The 16532-nt window shown below is 38.4% G+C and overlaps 1 protein-coding gene across 3 annotated transcripts in view; it reads left to right on the forward strand.

The window, feature by feature from the left end:
- NUBPL (NUBP iron-sulfur cluster assembly factor, mitochondrial) overlaps positions 1–16532 on the forward strand; it is an 86578-nt gene that overhangs the window by 41596 nt on the left and 28450 nt on the right. For all 3 annotated transcript variants that reach the window (XM_061998726.1, XM_061998727.1, XM_061998728.1), the window contains one exon: positions 11093–11186. In XM_061998726.1, the coding sequence (XP_061854710.1) occupies positions 11093–11186 (94 nt within the window). The remainder of the gene's footprint in view (positions 1–11092; positions 11187–16532) is intronic.

Below are 16532 nucleotides of genomic sequence, written 5' to 3' on the forward strand. Positions count from 1 at the left end.
TCACAAATATATGTGTAATTCATGGATCCCAAATAGACTTCTAGTTGAAACTTTGTACTCCATGAAGATTTTGGTATTTCCCTTCCTTAGTAGACAGGATGTTTGGGAGAATTTTTATGCTTGGTTCTGAATTTGTAGGTGGAGCTCACCAAAGCTGCTTTTTAGGCATGGGATTTTTTTCTCCTTTTCAGCATCCATTCTTCTTCTTTTTGATGAAAAAACACAGGTGAAACCTTTCCACACCTACACACTGATACATTGTTTAGCGTTACACTCTAAATAAGCTATGAATATAACTATGTAAACAGCCTCTTACATTTAATATTAACTTAATATATGTTAAACTGATCACACAGTGTTGGTTTGGGTTTTTTTTAAGTAATCAAATTTATATTCTGACCATTGGAAGCTGACAGACTGATCCTTCACTCACACCATCCTCCTATATCTCTTTTGCTCACAGAAAGTAACCACATGCCCAAGAATACCAGCAATCTTTGTACTGGTATTCTGTGTAGAAAGTGAGTTATTTCTCACATAACAAGTGACTGACACAAACTTGAATTATTTGTGATTAAGGTATCACAGAGTAGTGTCTGTTCTCCCCTGCTCCTACAACAAAGAATCTCCCCCCACTTTTCTATACTATTTATGAAGCTGTGGTAGATGTTTCCTCCTCTTACAGTGTTTTACTCTAATCAGCAGTATCTCTTAGAAGAAGGAATATGTTTTCCTAGCAGAACAATGCCTTTAGAATACAGCTCTTTTATTATATATCTAAAGTGGGTGCCCATTTTAAGTACTTTTTCTGCCAGATGTAAACAGACTTTTTCCATGTAAAAAACATCAGGTAAGACTTAGAGCTAAATGAAAATCCAGGAAGCAAGTGAAAATATGAAGATATCCCCCAGTTGCCAGTAATCACTGAATATCCCTAAAACTCATGGTATTAGCACCTACAGCAAATTATTTTAATTAGGTTTCGAGTACAAGGACTTTGAATTCATTGTGGCAGATTCATAACTAAAGGCACTGGTGAATGCAAAAGCATGGTTCTGTCAGCACAGCAGTTATTTTGGCAATCTGTATATGTTTGTTTCACAGTCTCTGTGTTGTCTAATTCATAGTAAAGGCTCTTAATACTCTAGGAGTAAGACATTTAGCACATCTTTAAATGGTGGGAATGTTATGTGTGCTACTAAAAAATGTGTATTCTTTTAAATTGTATTTCTTCTAATTCTTATGTAGACCATAAGATGGTAGGGGTTGGAAGGGATCTCTAAAGATCATCTAGTCCGACTCCCCTGGTCAAGCAGGTCCACCTAGATCAGGTTACACAGGAATGTGTCCAGGCAGATTTTGAAAACCTTCAGAGGAGACTCCACACCTTCCCTGGGCGGCCTGTGCCAGGGCTCCATCACCCTCACAGTAAAGAAGTTTTTCCTTAAGTTTAAGTGGAACTTTCTGTGTTCCAGCTTTTGTCCATTACCCCTTGTCCTATTACTGGATGCTACAGAATAAACTGTTGCCCCATTCTCTTGACATACACCTTTGAAGTCCTTGTAAGTATTAAGGAGGTCCTCCCTCTGTCTCATCTTTTCCAGGCTGAACAGCCCCAGTTCTCACAGCCTGTCCTCATAAGAAAGATGCTCCAGTCCCCTGATCATGTTAGTGGTCTTGAGCTGGACTCTCTCCAGAAATTCCCTGTCCCCCTTGAGCTGGGGAGCCCAGAACTGGACACAGGACTCCAGATGAGGCTTCACCAGGGCAGAGCAAAGGGGGAACAGAACCTCCCTCGACCTGCTGGCCACACTCTTCTTGATGCATCCCAGAATGCCATTGACCATATTGGCCATGAGGGCACAATGCTGGCTCATGTTGAGTTTATTATCAACCAGGACTCCCAGGTCCCTCTCTGGTGAGCTTGCTATTCAGCAGGTCCATCCCCAGCCTTTACTGGTGGATTTTATCTCTTTAATGCGCTTTCTGAGACACCTATATGCAGCTATTTTTGCTTCTTTTTGAGTTAAAGGCAGTACTTTTAACAGAGAATGTATGCAAACTTCACAATCAAAATCCTATGGTCAAGAATCCCAGCAAGTCAGTGATCTGCTCTGCTCCCTCTTGCATGTGCTCTCTCTTCTTTTTTCACACTCTCTCATCCTCTTGAATCTTCCTGTGTTCTGTATTCTGTGCAGCCTCGTTGTGATTTCCAATTGGGAATATTGATTGTTTGGTCTGAGGTAATTCAACCAGACTCTCCAGTGCTGGGTTCATTAGCAAGGGTGGACTTCAGCTACGTATGAGAATGTGCTTGTGAGTTTTAAGTACAGACGGTTTGGAGGATGTTTTTTTGTCTATATTTGTGACAAAGAAAAACTGGTTTTAAAAGAAACCCCAAAACTTTATAATTGAAAACTAATGTTTCACCTCAAGGATACCTACTCTGAGATCTGATAACATCTCACCAGATAAAATTCCAAGTCTTATATTGAAATTTACAGTGTTTTAGACTCAATTCAGTGTTCTACATTTAGTTGATTTTATTCCAGTTTTTACATTGCACAGTTTATGGTAATATTGGAGGGTTTTCTTCAGCAGCATGTTAAATGACTTGAATAATATCTATCATGTTATTTTCTTCTGTAATCCTTTTTCTGAAGGCCTTAGACTAGCCTCTGTAGAAGCTCTCTTTTCTGTACAAAAAAGCATTATACATTGTACTTGCGAAAGAAAATTTTCTGCTCTTTTTAGTGTTTTTTAGTTTAAGCACTAATTTAAAATCAGTGTCTCAACGATGGGTATGAAAAGGTGCCTATATTAGTTTGTTCATATCCCAGTAAAGAATTTATCAGTTCTCATATTGTAGCAGAATATGAACTGAAGCTTAAATATCTTGTGAAGAGAATGAGAACATTCCTTTTTGTTGCACAGCTTAAGCATTTGGTCTTAAACTGTTTATCAGCTTTTAACATAATTACAGAAATACAGGCTAAAATATACAGGAAGAGAGCTTAATAAGCTGGTCTCTTTCCATATTTGTTGCCAACACTTGTAAGATTTCCTTCTCATTATTATTGGGACAATCTGAATCAGACAGCATATCTAAATTATGTGAGCCTAAACTTGGTCCTGATAATAGTGTCTTAAAAATGTATTGTTGGTTTTGGGTTTGACAGCTAAACAATGCTTTTGCCTTTGTGTATTAGTAGAGAGAGCTCAAAGGGAATTCATAGTTTAGATGATGTGCTTAATATGTCTGTATCAACCTAGTGATGAGATTAATTAGATGATGTGATGCTAGCCCACTTTCTTCTAATTTGTTTACCTTTATATTATTTTACTTCTGTGCTAAATGTTATTGTTAAAGATATAGAAATAGAAACTTGCATTGTTCTGTGTTCCTTTTTCAGATGTCATTATTCAGCAGCTAAAATACAGACAGTTTGTCCTGGTTTAGGCTCATCAGGGGATAAAAGACCACGATTAGCCTCAAGTACAGAAGGCTTGAGGATTGCCAAAGGGCAGGGAGAGCTTAATTGCCGCTTAAGGTTCGGGACAAAACAGACCAGGCCACTCGGCTTGGGGAAGAAAACAGAAAATAATTTAATGCAACATCAACTGAAACATAACCTTAAAACCCCAAAACATAACCAAAATAAAACAACACAGAGTAGTACAACAATGAAGAGTCTGACCAGCCCTTTAAGACCACCTTCTCCTCACTCCTCTTCCTGGGCTCAGAACCCTGATCCCTGTATTTTTACCTCCTCCCTCCTTGAATGGCTCAGGGGGGCAGGGAGTGGGGGTTTCAGTCAGTATATTCCCCATAGCTTCTGCTGTTTATCCCTCCTCAGGACAGGTGGGCTCTGCACCCATCTTCCCTGCAAGTCCGTGGGGTACCTCACACACACGGCAGCCCTGCACAGACTGCTCCGACGTGCATTTATCCCAAAGGCTGCAGCTGTTTTCTGCCTCTCGTGTGGGGCTGCTCTGTGGCGCTCAGGCTCTCCAGCACGGCCTGTACCATGGCCACCTCCCAACACAGTCCCTCGCCCGTCCAGGTTCACTCACATGGAGTTGCTGGTAACTCTCAGTCCTGCCATGGCCCTACATGGGTTGCAGGGATACAGCCTGCATTCTCACCACGGCTTGCAGAGGCGTCTCTGGTCTGCAGCTCCTCCTTTGTTCCTCCGCTGACTGTAGGGTCTGCGTGGTCACCTCCATCTTGTATCACTCTTACACCTCCTACCAGCGCTTCAAATTCCCATCCCTAAATAGTGATCACAGAGGCGCCAGATTGGCCCAGCCGGGCCGGAGGTGGGTCTGAACGCAGGAGCCGGGGGAGAGTCCACAAACTCTTTACCAGGTCTTCACTGCAACCCACTCCCCCTGTTACCAAGCAAAAGCTGCTCCTTGCTAAACCAGGACACAGTTCTATATCACAGAACAAGAAATAATGAGAGAAAAGTTACTGCAAATTGCGTAGTGCAGACTGTTTATGGGTCAAGGGTAAAGAGCAGAAGATCAACAAGCAATCTCAAGCCTGACTGCATAATAAAAATTTGCTTCTCAGACTGTCATCTTATAGAGAATAAGTGCTTTGAATCCCTGAGAAATGGGACTCAGCTCTCGAAAGGTCTTTGTAATAAGAGCTTGAGCCTAGTGGAAGTCTTTTGTGTGCAGTAGTGCTGATATACTCTCCATCAGTTGTGCTGGGAATGCACAGAACTATTCATTTTCAGTTGTCCTCAGAGACTGTCTCCAGACTCTTGTGGGTGTGCCAGGCTGCACCACAGGTGTATGTTGTCTTCTGCTCAGGTTAACATGATGTTGGTTGGACTTTCAGAAGGTGAGTGTCTTCTCTCTCCTGGAATGCGCTATAGAGAGCAACTTCTTCATTGTTGTCTTCTGGGATTTGTTTAGCTTTGTACATTATATAAATGAAGGTGACAGAAACTTCAGGTAACTACATTTCCCTTCAGTTCTTAACATTATTAAAAGCAGTCAGGAAGGAGGAAGCAGACAGTTTCTGTTTTAGTCATTGAATTGAACAGGACACAATTTTTCTTTCTAGGCACTTTTTAAAGTTACTCTTAGTCTATATTGAGAAAAGGAAATTCACCTTTCTGTATGCAGTTCATTCTTATGCTTCAACCCAATTTCTCTCTGAACTTGGCAGAACAGGCTGCTCAGAAATACCTTATAGAGAATTTGAACTGTTGCAGCGCATCTGTTTTTCATGGTGTTAGATTGCAAGGCTTTGAGATTGGTTAAGTTTCAGAGGACAAGTCGAAGGGGCAGCCAGCTTTGCTTAGAAAGTGTCGAGATGTATTAAGCTCTGTGGAATATCCTGCTATGGTATAAGTAGTAATTTCACTACCAGAAAGTTTCTGTAAGTACTACAAATCTTCTGGTTTATGCTTGGAGAATGTGTCCTTTCTTTATCAAATATTTGTGAAAATAAATAAAAATAGTTTAAAATACCATGTTTCATTATACTATTCCTAAATTCCCTGTTTTGTTATGTCATGGAACTACTAACTTCTTCCCAATGTCTGTTTAAGCAGAGTCTTTAAGTATTTTTTCAAGGAAATATTTTAAAATATTTGTTTTATTGTGCACTAACAGATGGAAAGATATGTAAACAGTTATGTATTTAACAACAGCATTTTTATTTAGTTGAGCTCTTTGCCTATATTAAGTCATTTCTATACACAACAAAACAGTTAGGAGGAGGGGAGATCTGGCATGAGTAGATGTTAAGCTTCCTGCAATGTAGCTCTCGGTACTCATCTTCAAGGCTTGGGTGACTGCTGCCAAGTCTGCACCTGCAGTGCTGTTTGATTGAAACTCTGCATGTATTCTTCTTAATAACAACAAATAAATAATATCTTCTGTTATTTACCAAACACCAGGATTACTTAAAAGCCAGAAGCAGCAATCCCTCTTCTGTGCTGGTATTCTGTCATTTCTGCCTCATGCTCAGAGGATGCTCAGGTTTCATTCCCCAGCAGAAATGCCATCTATATCTCTATGCTTTACCTCAGCTTTAACTTGCTGTTTGTAACCCTGGCTCAAAATGCATATCTGGTATTTTGATTATGAATTGTCACATAAACAGAGTGATAGATTAAAGTAATTTACATAGAAGCATTCATTGTTTTTCTGAGCAAGGGAAAATGCACAGAAGCACGTGGCACTTAATTACATTGCTTAACAATAAATGTCAAGTTAAACCTTTTTAAAAAAAGATGAATGCTATACTTAAGGAAAGTGCAATTATATGTCTATGGTTTGGAATGTTGTACACACCGTGTATGTTAGAGGAGCCAAGATTTTAACACATTCTGTACATGCAAAGGTGCTGACAGATTTTAGATGCTACAAGGCGGGCTTCTGTAACCACCTTCCTGCTTATTGCTTGCACAGGGAACTAATTTACTGTAACGTGCTGTTAATCTGAGCTCATTTACTTATATGCAACTGCATTTGTATACAGACACACTTCTTGGAACTGATTGAGAACATAAGGACTAGTGGTCTTGATTTAGTAAACTGTTGCATATAAATAGGATCTGCATTCAAATTAGTGGTTTATATCACAGCCTGATTATACCCTCAATTTTAATAATGATCAATGAGTGGCAATAGTAGATTCCAGAAAGCCACTCCTCTGATTATATGTTCCAATTGTAAATTTTAATTAAAAATGTCTTTCCTCCTGCTTTTTATCCTTTGCTGAAATTTAGTAACAGACCTGGGATTTCTTCTATTGAGTAACGGATACACTTCTATAACAAATCATGATACCTTTCAAATTACATTCAATAACTTTTTAAATAAAGGACAGTCATACTGATTCTGTATTGCTATGGGAGGGTAGTGGTCAAACAACTGAACTGCATTGCTTGCAGAATAAAAGAGAACAAGAGGAAGTCTACAGAATGAAATGGAATGAGGTGCAGAGTTCCCCAATCTTAAGTCTGAGCAAATATGTATGTCTAGAGGACACAACTCACTACTGGTCAAAAATGCTCAGCATTTATAGGTTTGTCATTGTGGTACAGCTCTCTGTTCTTAACCTGAATTATAAATGAAAAAGCAAATAATAAAATTGTGAGGATAACTATTGGCCTACATCCCAAATAAAGTCAAGGATGAAGCTGGAACACAAAGTTCCATTTAAATATAAGAAAAAGCTATTTTACTGTAAGGGTGAGGGAGCACAAGAACAGACTTCCCAGAGGGGTTGTGGAGTCTTCTTACTTGGATGTCTTCAGGACCCGTCTGGACATGTTCCTATGTGACCTGATCTAGGTTGACCTGCTTCTACAGGGGAATTGGACTAGATGATCTATAAAGGTCCCTTCCATCCCTACCATTCTATGATTCTAAGGTTGGTTTTAATGAGCAGTTTTCCAAGCACCTTTGCCATCGGACTCACAGTTCAGCAGCACATCAGCAGCATAACTCAGAGATGTGTGGAGGGTAGTTCTCACATCTATTCAACATTTGGGCACGTAAACATCTTCAGTGTTGGCTTTTCCGAACTGACTTGACAAAACCTCTCTTTTGTCTACTCTGCACAGCAGCAATACATCCTCTCTGCTGCTGCTGGGATGGGGTAGCTTCTCCATCTTTCCATCCTTAGATTTGTAGTGTTGTAATGGAGCAAAATTAATTGGATAAAGATAGCTCATTTCTTTTTTTGGTGTATGATTTTGAAGAAAATACATGAAATTATTTCATTTATGGCACTGAAATAATCTTAAGTGTTATGATTTAATTGTATTATGTGTTAACAGAATATTTTTCCTGTTGCCTAGCAATGAGATTTACCATGAAATTCACAATATGCTTAAGATTCCGTTATTAATTTTTGTTTTCAGAGATTTATAACTTTAAGAAAAATGATTACTTACAGGAAAATCCAGAAGATGTGTGTTGGAAGTTCTTTTTTTTGTTACGGAGTCACTTACTGGCCCAGAGGGGTTGTGGAGTCTCCTTCTCTGGGGACATTCAAAGCCCACCTGGATGAGTTCCTGTGTGACCTACTCTAGGTGGTCCTACTCTGGCAGGGGGATTGGACTACATGATCTTTTGAGGTCCCTTCCAACCCTGAAGATTCTGTGATTTTGTGAAGCGTAAGGCAGAAAGGTGTGTTGCCCTCTGATTTCTGTACCTATTCTCTCATTCTACCATAGGCAGTGAATTTTGAAAGTAACTTCTCCAGCAACAGTTGTTTTGTATGTTTTTGAAGCAGTAAGCTATTTTAAAAGTGTTTTTTAAATATTCTACATGGAGATGTTTTTACCAGTGCAGCTACCTCTGCTTAGAAGAGCAGCAACTGCTTTGTGCTTCCTTACAAAACATAATGCCAAGGAAAGGGTTTGAGCACTGACCTTTGAGGTCTTCTCAGTTAGTGTTTCACATAGTGATGGAATAGGTCTGGATGTTTTCTGTGGGGAACTGTAGTGCTTTCTTGGAAGGAGATCACATAGAACTTGATGAAGGAGACTAGTGCTTGAAGAGGCTGGAGGAGTAGTAACTCTGATAAGAGTGAAAAGACAAGCTGTAAGTCTCCCCCAAAATCATCTTGTTTCACAAGCTTAAACTTAGAGCTAGCAAGTATATGCAAAACTAGATAGCTTTTAGCTATACAAAAACCCCTCAGTGTATTTATTTGAGTTACCTCTTATAAGGGTGGGTTTTGGATTTTCTTGTAATACTGTGTGAGGCAGTGTTCTATCTAAAAAGACTTGAATTGGAGCATATGGAGAAACGGACTCAGTATCCAAGTGTTTTTGAGATCCAAATGTTTTTGAGAACCATGTGTTTTTGGCAGACAAATTAACTGGAAACTGTGTCAGAAATCATAGTAGTGCTGTGCCACTTGGATGTGTTTCTGGACTGCATCTTACTGCAAGGCCAAAAGCAAAAAACTAGTTTATAGTTTCTGTAGAATTATTTAAGGAAGGTGAATGATTACTGGACTTGTAGGTTTGGACTGAATGAAAGATGCCAGGGTCAGCCTTTATGAAGACGGAGGGGGAAAAAAATGTAATTTGAGTTAATCCTTTTAAAAAAGTAAGACTGCGTATATCTGAGCATTTCAAAATGGTTGTGATTATTATGAAAGATTTGGGTTTGCGTGTTGAGATTTGTGCGCTTAATTTTTTATAAAAGATCTGTGTGTTTAGTTGTGAATTTTTAAGGAACTTGACTTTCCTCACATTGTAATCAACTGCTGCCTTTTAGCATCTATAGAATTTAAATTTTTAACCTTTATAATGGTTAATTTTTAATTAAGAAACAGAAATGTAAAGTTCATGACTTCAAGTGAGTGAAAAGAAGATGTTTGTCAGCACTGTAATTTGTCTTACTTTGTAACTGAGCAAGATTAGTTAAGAAAAACAAGGTAAAACACTTTTTTCTTTTGTTTGATAAACTGGATTCTCTATTCATAGAACCACAGACTCACAGAATGGTAGGGATTGGAAGGGACCCTTAGAGATCATCTTGTCCAACCCCACTGCAGAAGCAGGTCCACCTAGATCAGGTCACACAGGAACGTGTCCAGACAGGTCTTGAAGACCTCCAAGGAAGGAGACTCCACATCTTCTCTGGGCAGCCTGTGCCAGGACTCCATCACTCTCACAGTGAAATAGTTTTTTCTTATGTTTAAACAGAGCATTTTCTGTTCCAGCTTCATCCCATTGCCTCTTGTCCTATTGCTAGATACAATACAAAAAAGGGATGTCCCAACCTGACATCCACTATTTATATACTTATAAATATTAATGAGATCCCCGCTCAATCTCCTTTTCTTCAGATGAAACAGCCCCAGTTCCCACAGCATTTCCTCATAATGAAGATGCTTCAATCCCCTAATCATCTTGGTGGCCCTCTGCTGGACTCTCTCATGAGGTTCCATGCTTATGTTTCAATACGTATATTTTTGCATATATATGTCACTTCTTTGGTGTTATGTACTCTAAATGTGATTACGAATGCTAATTGCTTATGGAGAAATACTAAGTATATGTAATTTTTGTTCACAAAATCTAGATACTAAAAATTAATACAGATATTATAAATAATATATATCAATATTATATGAGAAAAGTGCAGTCTTGCTGTGGTCAACATAAGTAGCATTTCCTGTTTAGCTTGGCTATTTTAGGCACCACTTAGTGCTCCTACAGCCTTTGTATCGAAAATGAAAAATGAAGTATAGTTTGGCTTTACATGATTCAGAGTAGGCCTAGAAATGTTTTTGTTCTCATGAAGAGAAAATTTATTGCAATATACAGTGCTCTAGAGAGAGTTACTTGTCTCTCGTAGAAATCTCTTTTCAGTAAAGAATGTAAATAATCACAGCATTTTCATATTTGGGCATAACGTCTTTAATGGTCACTCTTGTTTGATGCCTAGCAACCAGTAAACTTTCTTTACTGTGTGAAGTCTTATGTTTGTTGTAAGTTTGTGTAACTATACCTGGTGATTTTTCACATAACAATTCTATTTTGTTGTGGGTTTTTCTTCTTCCCAACAGCTCTTTTTCTTAGAAAAATTTCAGTACCAATAGCTCTAACCTTGCACCAACAAATCAGAACGAAATGGCTAAAGATTAATATGCAGCTTCAAAGAAATGACAAGCAAACAAAATTTATTCTAGATTCATGGAAAGTATTCTTAAGCTATATTTGTTGTAAAAAACCTGGAATTTTAGCCTGAATTTTACCCAATCTTTGATTCTAACTTATGATGAGGTAGCAGTAAACAAAAAGTCTGAAATTAGATTGTTTCAACATTTTATTGGGGGGAAATAATTCAATAGGGACTATGATTTAATAATAAATTTGTGCTCATAGTTTTGAGTGATCAGCAAAGAATTTCTCTCTTTGAAAATACTGTCTTGATCCTGTGTTGAAAGTGTGACTAAAAGGGCATCTCGGTGTCATTCTTTTGCGATGTCCTTTATTCGAATGTTTTATGGAATAGGAAACAAATACTGCAATATAACTCTAAATGCCTTAAATAAAACCACTTCAGGCCTCCAAGATACAGTTTTATTGTTATCTTCTAGGTTGATTGGGGTCAACTGGACTATTTAGTAATAGACATGCCACCTGGGACTGGAGATGTACAGCTGTCTGTGTCACAGAATATTCCAATTGCAGGTACGTCTATTGCTTGACTGTTGGAGATTTGAAGTTAGTTAAGTCTGATAGCTTTGGAAAAATCTTACTTTAAAATACTGGTCAAAAATTCTTGTAATTGTCTTTCTAACACACTAAGAAATTTTCCTGGTGGTTGTGAGGTCTTAAAAAGCACTATCAGTGATTTTAACATGATGATTGTGTTGCTTTCTTTTAAGCCAAATTTTGAAAAGATTGAGAAGTCAAGTATAGCAGTACTCTTGAAAAAGAGTCAATCATGCCAAAAACTTGTTCTCCTTAAAAGAAACTCGATTGCTAGATGAGGGGAGAGCAGCAGATGTCACGTACCTTGACTTCAGCAAGGCTTTTGACACTGCCTCCCATTACATCCTTATTAGAAAACTCAGGCAGTGTGGCTTGGATGAGTGGACAGTGAGGTGGATCGAGAGCTGGCTGAATGACAGAGCCCAGAGGATGGTGATCAATGGCACAGAGTTGAGTTGGAGGCCTGTGGCCAGTGGAGTTCCACAGGGGTTGGTTCTGGGGCCAGTCTTGTTCAACATCTTCATCAATGGCCTGGATGAGGGCACAGAGTGTACCCTCAGCAAGTTGGCTGATGACACCAAACTGGGAGGACTGGCTGATTCCCCAGAGGCTGTGCTGCCATTCAGCAGGATCTTGACCGGCTTGAGAGTTGATCAGAGATGAACCTCATAAAGTTCAAAAAGGACTAATGCAGAGTCCTGCATCTGGGGAGGAGCAACCCCATGCACCAGTACATGCTGGGGATGGACCTGCTAAAGAGCAGCTCACCAGAAAGGGACCTGGGAGTCCTGGTTGATAATAAACTCAACAAGAGCCAGGAATGTGCCCTCGTGGCCAAGAAGGCCAATGGCATCCTGGGATGCATCAAGAAGAGTGTGGCCAGCAGGTCGAGGGAGGTTCTGCTCCCCCTCTGCTCTGCCCTGGTGAGGCCTCATCTGGAGTCCTGTGTCCAGTTCTGGGCTCCTCAGCTGAAGAGAGACAGAGAACTTCTGGAGAGAGTCCAGCAAAAGGCCACCAAGATGATCAGGGGACTGGAGCATCTTCATTATGAGGAAAGGCTGTTAAGAACTGGGGCTGTTCAACCTGGTGAAGATGAGACAGAGGGAGGAGCTCCTTAATACTTACATAAAAGGTGTATGTCAGAAGAGTGGGGCAACAGTTTATTCTGTAGTGTCCAGTGATAGTAAAAGGGGTAATGGAAAAAGGCTGGAACACTTAAATTTAAGGAAAAGCTTCTTTCCTTGAGGGAGCCCTGGCACAGGCTGCCCAGGGAGAGTTTTCAAAACCTGCCTGGACACATTCCTGTGTGACCTGATCTAGGTGGACCTGCTTAAGCAGGGCGATTGGACTAGGTATTTAGAGATTCCTTCCAACCCCTACCAGTCTGTCATTCTCTGTGAAAATATTAGTGAAAATAAAAAAAGATTTAGTAGAAAATATAGTAGTAGAAAATATTTTTTTTCTGTACCTGCTGTATAGTAAAGCTAATGTAATAAAATAATTTGTTTGTCTTCATGATTGTTTTTATTTAGAAGCAGACAATGCTGTTACTGCATAACATTTATTCAGGTAAACTGTGCAGCACTGTAATATACCATGCATTCTTTTTTCCTCTCATATTATGAATTTGACATTTTGTAGGGGCTTTAAAGTTCAACAAATCAACCTTGAGACATGTGGGATGCCCTCTAATCTGATTGGTTTCAGCAGGAGTTAGAAATACTACTTCTGTAAGAATGCTGAGCATCTCAAGAGATCTGATAGATTGTAATGGTTTATTACCTGTCAAACAGACTTCGACAGAAGCAATTGTCAATACCCAGTAAAGTTAGGAACTCAAGTAGTAAAAGAGACAAAACAATCCTTATAGTTCCAGGAATAATTTAATAATTGTTATGACTCTTCATCAGGAGGATAGTGCAGTGCTGGAACATAATTTCCAAAGAGTTCATGGGTTTTCCATCCTTGGCAGTTGCCCATATTATACTAGTCAAAGCTGTGCCTGGCCCTGTCTAGTGTCTCCGGTAGGTGATCTCTAGAAACCTCTTCCAACTGGAAATTTTGTGATTCTGAGTTACTAAGGAATCGATGGATATGCTTGCTCCACTTTTTCCTGCTATTAGATGACTATGTTAATAGAAACCCCAATGAAAACATCTTTTACTGAGCTCCTTCTTTTCTGAGTGCAGATTGGTCTGCACAGGCAAACCCTGGTTCCCACTGAAACTACTTTGTCTCTGTGCTCTGGTGGCAGTAACACACTGAAATGAAGCCACTAAACATTAAATTTGTGAAACTGTTCCACTTGCATGTAGAATTCTTACCAGGCTGCTTGTAAGGAAAGAATTGTGTATCTCTATAAGTTCATAGGGTAGGATAAAAGAACCTAGCTACAAATATAGGTGGGAAGACTCATGAGCATTGTAGACTTGCCCGTATATAAAAGCACTGGAGCTAATGGATTTTGGGACATATATCCTGATTTTGCAGCAACACCATCACCACTCTTAGTGAAGTCTACAGGAATGAAAGGAGCCCTTTAACAGCCAGGCAGCACTTTGTATCTTTTCCTTAACACGTCTTGGCTGCAGTCATACATGCTAACCAGAGCCATAATTTTTGACAAATAAATTTAGTCTTACGACTGTATGATGATATCTTATGATCTTCCATGATGTCAAATTTAGAAAAACTTTAATATTTTTATGTGTAAAACTTAAATATTAATGCATGTGTTCAGTCAGCTGCAACACTATTGCCCCAAAATTGTTAATAACCATGAGAGGTTCTCTCTGCTGTATGTGATTGTGTTGAGTGGTGGAAGGCGGCAGATCAACAGAGTTGTGATGAAGACTTTAATGCTTTTTTCTCTAAAAAGTGGAAGAGGAATCTTCTTGTGCCTTAGCTTATCTGTGTTCTGGAGCATATGATGAAAAGCAAACAATGATTTGTACTCATTTTCTTAAATGCAGTGCTTAGTAGTTTGCATGTGTGAGTAGCAAAGTGTGAGGGCCTTCCCAAGGTTTTGAAGAGTGAACGGAGGCATGAAAGTGGTACAGAAGCTTTTGGTAAGATAGAATTTCATGTTAAGTCTAGTACGTAATGACAATAAAATTATTAAATTAAAGAGGTGTGGCTTTACATGCGTTGTGAATTTTTATAAAGTATAATGGGTATTGATAATTGCTAGTCACTACAATGCACTTAAATATCCCAATTTAACATAGGAAAAGTCATTGGACTCTTGCTCTCCAAGAGATTATTGTGTCCTTTTCACGCAGAATTCCACACTGTCTTCAGAAGTGTGAGTAGTTGTGGTGTTGATGCATCGGGTCTTCTGGGACAGAGAGGTGATGGAAGAAAGTACTTTATTCTTGTATTTCTTCTAACTTTTCCTGAGTTCTGTTTGTGAAATGTCACAGGTGTTTCTAACTGATACACTACATCAGTAGATGGAAACCATAATTTAGATAATTTTTTTTCATAATACTTACGTTGTCTTAGAAGGTAACAGACGTTAGCAAAAAAAAAAAGCACGTTAAGAAAAAGAGTTGGATTTTCTTGCTAAACACAACAATGTCCTCAGCAATGTCCACAGCAATGTTCTTGTGTAGGTGTAATGAGATGTGAATAATTTTAATTCAGTATTTTCATTAATTTTGCATATGATGATCAGAAACGTGTGGTTTTCATACCTGTTGAATCAGATTTTGAGGCAAGTCAAAGTAGACAAGATGTTGCATTAAAAAAAGGAAAACAAGTTTAAAACAACATGCATCAACATCAAGATTTTCTTGATGTGCCATAAAAAATGATAAATTATCTCTTTAAATTCTTCACTATGGCTTTCTGCCATTTTGCCATTTTTTTTTTAATTTTTATTTGTACAAGTATGCGCTTTTACAAATTCTTAGCTGAAGACAGCATTTTGATTTGAATTCGTAAATGGCTTCACATTATTGCTGCAGTTACTCAGTTCAATTTATTACTTCATCAACCCTAACTTCATAAAATGAGGAGTGAAGGCCTCACTTCACGTTTGCCTTTCCCATTAGTTGATTTTGTTGAGCATGTTGAGGTTAATTCTTGCAGTTTACAAAAATAAGTGTATTATGCCTTTGATGAAGTCAAGCACAGCAAATGAGTGATAAGATTTGTAATGCCTTGTGTTCTTAGTGACTTATAAAGAATTTTCTTTGTTATGTATTGTGCATATTTTTCACTCTCATTGGAAGAGTTTCTTTTTGTGTATTACAGCTTGAACTGTGCTTTTTTTTTTAACCCTTCTTTCTTTGTTTCTGTGTCTGACAGTCCATAGCCTCATTCAGCATGCTTTTATTTTCTTCAGCCTTGTTCCTTTCAAAAGTACAGAAGACAGTGTTGCAAATCTTAATAATGATGTCTTTGGACCAGTATATGGAATTCTACTGGTTTTATGGGCCTCATCTTCACTTGCAATTCATATTTTAAGCTGTATATTGGCTTTATTTTTTTTTTTACAGAAAGTATTTGATGTTGTGCCATTCTGTTCCCTCTCCAGTTTTTTCATTTATCTTTAAGGATGTCTTGGATAGTCATGGTATTAGTGGCAAAATTTCTCTTTTTCATCAGAGAGAGCATATATATCTTAGTTAAGTGCATTGTCTGGTTTGCATGAAAGTTTGTACTTTGATGCATGCATATGTGAGATACGTTATTTGCATTATGGTTTCTTCATTATTTATCTCTGGCTTCCTAGGGATACATAGTGTGGAACAGTTTTGTATCTCTAAATCAATTTATAAAACCTGCACACATGTTTTTGCCAGCCCCTTGTAAATTTTTTTTTTTGTCTGTGTGAGAGCACACTGGTAAAGGTGTTTTGTTTTGGGGACGTTTGCCCAGATGAAATATTAAAAACTATCATTTCAACATCTGACAATACAAGAGGGACTGACAAGATGTGTCAAATGTTATCGGGCTTTAATTTTTAAGACCTTGTTTTGTTATTCTGCATCACAGGTACCATAACTTTCTGGAGTCAAAAAGAGATTAGATCAATACCTAATAGGTAAAAGCAATAACAAAAAAATATGTCTTACAATTCTAATTGTCATTGAAGAGGATGTCAGCCCCACACAACTTCAACAGGAGTGACAGTTTTGTGGTGGTACTTCTTCAAAAGAAGATGGAAAAGGAAACTGTTGTGACTTACGATTTTGTTTTTTATTCTTAGTCATCTTACAAGCAGATGCATCTTATTTAGCATATTATTCTTTAGTCATCCATAACTTTCCTTATGTTGCAATCATTCTTCAACAAACTAGTGGATAAAAATTGATA

Source organism: Colius striatus, chromosome 6 (genome assembly GCF_028858725.1).
Source record: "Colius striatus isolate bColStr4 chromosome 6, bColStr4.1.hap1, whole genome shotgun sequence".
NCBI lineage: Eukaryota > Metazoa > Chordata > Aves > Coliiformes > Coliidae > Colius > Colius striatus.